This window comes from Vombatus ursinus, unplaced genomic scaffold, assembly GCF_900497805.2.
Source record: "Vombatus ursinus unplaced genomic scaffold, bare-nosed wombat genome assembly UNPS02014816.1, whole genome shotgun sequence".
NCBI classification, from domain to species: Eukaryota; Metazoa; Chordata; class Mammalia; order Diprotodontia; family Vombatidae; genus Vombatus; species Vombatus ursinus.
In genome coordinates this window covers 3,819,115-3,825,114 of record NW_020954594.1, presented here as the reverse complement: position 1 = coordinate 3,825,114, position 6,000 = coordinate 3,819,115, and the positions used below count along the sequence as shown (strand labels likewise).

General features: G+C 43.0%; 1 protein-coding gene across 1 annotated transcript in view; it reads left to right on the top strand.

The window, feature by feature from the left end:
* GRIK4 (glutamate ionotropic receptor kainate type subunit 4) overlaps nucleotides 1–6,000 on the top strand; it is a 436,546-nt gene that overhangs the window by 400,053 nt on the left and 30,493 nt on the right. The window contains exons 15-16 of the mRNA XM_027835648.1: nucleotides 2,451–2,616; nucleotides 4,473–4,698. Of these exons, the coding sequence (XP_027691449.1) occupies nucleotides 2,451–2,616; nucleotides 4,473–4,698 (392 nt within the window). The remainder of the gene's footprint in view (nucleotides 1–2,450; nucleotides 2,617–4,472; nucleotides 4,699–6,000) is intronic.

Below are 6,000 nucleotides of genomic sequence, written 5' to 3'. Positions count from 1 at the left end.
GGTTATTACCACTTGCTGCTTCAAAATAACTCAGGCACTCTGTAGAGCAAAGAGGGCAGCTTGTTGGCACAATATGGATAAGAGCTCTCGGCCTGGAGTCAGGAAGACCTGAGTTCAAATCTGCCCTCAGACATTTCCTAGCTGTGTGATCTTAAGCAACTCATTTAACCCTATTTGCCTCAGTTTCCTCATCTGTACAATGATCTGGAGAAGAAATGGCAAACCACTCCTGTATCTTTGCCAAGAAAACCCCAAATGGGGTCATGAAGAGTCAGACAACTGAAATGACTCAACATCTATGGAGTGTTGAGAGGTCTTGCTCTAACAAGCCTGATTGGTTTTCTACTCCTGAGGTCACATGAAGAGAGGTGCAAAAGCCACAAAAGTAGAAGCTTCCTCACGTGGAAGATCCAGATTTGAGGAATGAAGGGGGATGTTTTTGGGGGGAAGGGTCCATTAAAAGCACAAAGCAAGAATAAATGTTACTAGGCAGAAGGAGGAGGTGTGTAGGGAATGAATAGCATGTTGGGCTGAGAAAAATTAGGCTAGTAAAAAAGAGGTTTTTCCAGAGTAAAACAATTGTCTATATTTCAAATTATATAGCCAAATACAAATGAGGCTGATCCATTACTTAAAACAGGCTCTTTATATTTTCATAACAAGCTCTCCATTCTGCCTTCCTAGTTCTCCAAACCAATGTTTTACATTTGAAATATGGATGACTATGGTTGGTGATGCAGTCTGTGGTATTTGAGCTGAACAAAATTACTTAGCCAACCCTGGAATTAAATCCAGCAATCGATCATTCAATCAATCCACAAGCATTTATTAAGTGCCTACTGATAGCTGGGGCTTGGGGATCCAAAGACTAAAATGAAATGATCCCTGTCCTCAAGAAGCTTACATATTCTACTAGGGGAGACAACCTATACGTAAATAAATATATGCTACACATGCACCCAAAATATCATTAACAAGTTGACCTAAGCAACCCTAGAGAGGCAATTTCCCATAAATACTCTAGGCACCTATGGAATCTACTTAAAAAAGTATCCACCAGGGAACTAGGGCTTGGCAACATTTTAAAATGTGATGGCGCCAAAGGTCTGACCCCTTTCCACTAGTGGTGTGTGTGTATGTGTTGTGGGGGGAGGGAGGAGCTGTAGGAATAAACAGATACCGATGATATGCTAATGAAAGTGGGGGATATGCTATAGTCCTCACCCCTATGCCTTGGGCTAGTATAACCTCCTAGGGTATCAATAATTTCTGAGGAAGAGCCTCCTGTTTCCTGCCAGGAACCTGAAGTACCAGGGCTCTACCCCTGCCTCCTGCTGCTATTCAGTGTCATCAATCAATCATTCCGTAAGCATTTAGTTAACACCTACTATGTGCCAGGCACTATGCTAGATACTAGACATAAAATTCAAACACTCAACAGTCCCTGACCTCAAGGAACTTACATTCTATTGGGCAGGTAGGAGGAGACACAGGAGTCAAGCAAAATGGTAGATTCACACACTTGGGTCCCTCTTATCCCTTCTCCAGTCTTTTGATCAACTTGTCCCACATACAGCAATGTGGTACAATAGAAAGAACACTGCCATTAGAATCAGGAGACCTGGGTTCAAATTCTACCTAAAATACATTACTAGCAATGTGGCTTTGGGTGAATCACTTCACTTCTCTATTCTTCAATCTTCTATCTCTTGTATGGAAATAATAATATAAAAACTACCTCCCCCACAGAGTTATTGTGGGGGAAATGATTTGTAAACCTCAAAGTACTATCTAAATGGGAACTCTTGTTGGTACAGAGTGGAAAGGGCTCTTCCACTGGATTAGGAGTTGGGAGAATTAATTTCGGCTCTACTATAAACCCATTGTGAGATTCTGATGTATCATTTCACTTCTGTGAAGCATCTTAAGAGCAGGGACTATTGGTTTGGGGGTTTTCTTTTTATCTTTTTTTGCCCTTATATGTATTCCCCACATTTGCATTATGGTACTCTATACCTGGCATGTCATAGGTGCTTAATAAATTCATTTTGACTGATTCTGGGACTCAGTTTACTCATCTGTAAGGTGAGAGATTTGGACTGGATGTCTTTAAGATATCTTGAGGCTCTGGATTATGTGATTAACCTGCTCTTTCTACTTCTTAATCATGGCACAGAGTCTCCTCATTTAGGAAGCCTTCCTAGATTATTCACAATCCATTGCCAATACATCTATCCAATATCCTTTCATTTCTGTGCCATTTTGTGCTTATATACTTCTGTTGGTTACACATTGTGGGAACCTGTCATATCTCCCCTATTCCTCTCAAGGCTATGAACTCCTTGCAGGGAGAGAGCACCTCTGCCCTTCCCTTCATACATCCAACACATAGCCATGCACCCTGGGGGCACTCAGTCAACAACTGATTTACTGAAGTCCTTTCCTTATAGGTGGGCATTCACTTTGATCATCATCTCATCTTACACGGCCAACCTGGCAGCCTTCCTGACTGTACAGCGCATGGATGTGCCCATCGAGTCTGTGGATGACCTGGCTGACCAGACAGCCATTGAGTATGGCACAATTCATGGAGGATCCAGCATGACCTTCTTCCAAGTAAAGCTTGCTCTTTTACTCAAAGTCATTGGGGTTTGGCAGAGGGAGGAGAAGGTGGAACAAAGGTGAGATGACTGCTGGAGATGGGAAGTGTCTTTCCCCAGCCTTTACCTGCTCCTGCCATGCCCTTTCGTAACATCCAGTCTAGAAACCCCAGGGGCTCAGCAATACCTGTCCAACAGAGTAGTCAGTCCTGGAACAAGATCAGAAAAGGCTCTTGGATAAAGGTAACCTCAATGCTGTGATCCTTGACCTGATAAATCCATAGAATCTTTAGACAGAGATCTTCTGTATTCCCCCCTTAGGGTCCTCACCAAAGTCCTGAACACTGAGTCCTGTCTGATCTCCAGGACTACACCTATCCTAGTCCCACTAGACAAGTGAATTTCCTAGTTTCAGGTTCTCCTGAGAAGATTTTCTGCACAGCCCAATAAGTGTCTAGCCAACCCACCAGCCAAGAAGTTCATTTTCATCTCTAACCAAGGTCTAATATGACCCCATCTTCCTAGTTTCCTCACAAGTCACATTGGATATAACTTTAGAGAATAGCACATTAATCAAGCATAGACCTTGGCCAGATTCCCAACACTCCCTGCTTGCTTATTATTTGGAGAGCAGAGGCTGGTGTCTGATATGGGATTAAAGGGTCAGTTTAGAGCCAGGAGTAGGTCACTTGAGCCTCTTTTTCAAGTGATGTCTGCTTGGAAGTCACTGTTTTAATGCACCTTAGTTCAGTGACTCCTGTTTCACCTTAGTTCATGCCGTTTGGTAATGGAGATGCAAAGACCAGAAGTAAATTCCCACCTATCTCTATTCAGGGAACTAGACACTGGTAGAGAAGACAACCTAAATCCCCAGGTCACATGTTCAACAGATTAATAATAATGATAATGACAATGATAATGATAGTAATAATAGGTGGCAATTACATAGCACTTTAAGGATTGCAAAGCACTTTACAAATATTATCTCATTTGATCCTCATAACAACCCTGGGAGGCAGATGCTATTATTATTCCCATTTTACAGTTGAGGAAACTAACGCAGACAGAGGTTAAGTGACTTGTCCAAGGTCACACAGCTAATAAGTATCCAAGGCTAGATTTGAATTGGGATTCCATATTTTTTAACCACCTACTATATGCAGGCACTATGCTAGATTTTTGGGATAGGGAGATGAAAAATGACACAGTCCTTGCCCTCAAGAGGTTTATAATCTACAAGGAAGGAAAATGCAATGTGTACACAAACAACTTGATTGGAGATAGAATGGGTAAAGGAGAGATTCAGACAAAGTACTATGTGGAAACTTGAGTAGGAAGAGATCCCATTGGGCTATGGGGTACTGAAGGTTTCATGGAGGCAACAGCCTTGAAAGAGGAGAAATACTACAACAGGTGGATTATAATGGTAATCTCAACCAAAGAGAGGGAGGAATTTTGTTTTGGGCACAAAGAATTACCTGCACCGGTGAGCAGGGAGAAGGCAGGATGAGATGAGCCATCAAATAGGACACTGGCAGAGTTTATAGGGGTCAGATCATCATGCCTGCCCCCTGGATAAAATGTGAAAATGCAAGTCCCCTCCCAGGCCACTGGATGAATGCATGATTGGTCTCCAGGTTAGACTACATCCAACCAAATCTCATAGTGGCTTCTGACCTTAGCCTGCTTCCTCCAAGTTTGTCCACCTCTTAAGAATGAGGAGAAGGCACTTTTGCGTATAATTTATGTGTTGAGATAGTGGGGGAGGATATCTGACTGCTGGGGTCATTGGTCTCAGCTTACTTCCCTCTCTCTGAAACCTATTTGATTCTTCCTTCACTCCTACCCCACTCCTATGTGCTCTTTCCCCAGAATTCCCGCTACCAGACGTATCAGAGGATGTGGAATTACATGTACTCTAAGCAGCCTAGCGTATTTGTGAAGAGCACAGAAGAAGGAATTGCCCGGGTGCTGAATTCCAACTATGCCTTCCTGCTGGAGTCCACCATGAATGAGTACTACCGCCAGCGAAACTGCAATCTCACCCAGATTGGGGGCCTGCTTGACACCAAGGGCTACGGGATAGGGATGCCAGTTGGTATGCAGAGATGGAAAATCCTTATTATGTGGGTTCATCCAGAGAGTCAGAGGACCTAGAAACAGGAGACAGAGCCTTGAAGTTGGCACTTCTCAATGGGTACTGGCAGAATTAAAGAAAACTTGACATTAGTCTGTGGGCACAGAGCAAAGCAGGGTATGGATTTGGAAGGACAGGTGGCAGGCACCATGTACGAGAGAGTTCCCTGGTACTCTTGCACATTGCAGAGCTGTAGCTGACAGAACATTTAAGCAGAATAAGTATTGGAAATAGTATTGGTGTATCCAGGCAGGCCAATAACTTGGTGCTAATGCTCAGTTTGGTGAGGAGATTTCAAAGACCATCAATCAATAAAGAAACATTCATTAAGTACCTCTGTAGGCCAAGCACTTTGCTAGGCACTAAGGCTATAAATACAAAAGTGAGACAGTCTCTACCCTCAATTACTTTGTGTTCCATTAGAGGGGTACAATGTGTCCAAAGATAAGTAAATATAGTAATACACAAAATAACAATGGGAACAAGAAATTTGGGAAGAGAAAAGGGTTTGGGGGAAGGTAATGAGTTTTGTTCTGGACATATTGAGTTTAAGAGGCCTACGGAACTTACAAGTGGAGAAATACAGTTAATGATTCAAGATGAAAGCTCAGGAAAGAGACTAGGACTAGATGGATTGATCTGGGAATCATGTGAATAGAGATAATAACTGAGCATACGGAAACTGATGAGATCATGAAGAGATGGTATATCGAGAGGAGATAATATGGCCCAGAACAGAGCCTTGAGATATGCTCCCAAGGTACCCTTTGACAGCAGATAGAGAAATTAAGGGGTGGGTTTAGGGGAAAGATAATGAATTTTGTTGTGATTATGTCAGATTTAAGATGTGTACAGGGCACCTAAGTGGAAACATTCAGCAGTCGGGGGAGCGTGGTTGGACCCCAGAAGAGAGATGGGACTAGATTTGTAGATTTGGGAGTCATCTGCACAGAGGTGATACCTGAAATACATGGGAGTTGATGAGATCACAAAGAAAGAATAGAGAGAGAAAATGAGATAGCTCAGAACATAGTCCTGGGATATACCTATGCAGAGGTGGGGGTTGGGCAGGGAAGGGGTTAGATTATGGATAACTCATGGAGGTTATATAGTTGCACTAGTCTCTATAACTACCCTGGCCGTTTTCCTCTTATCTGCATGCATGTGCTCTACTGGCTTCCTTACCCAATAGGAGAGGCAGCAAGGAGGGAGAGTGGTGTCTATATCCCTTGGGTTGTCTGTGTGCCTCTGTAACTGTAATGT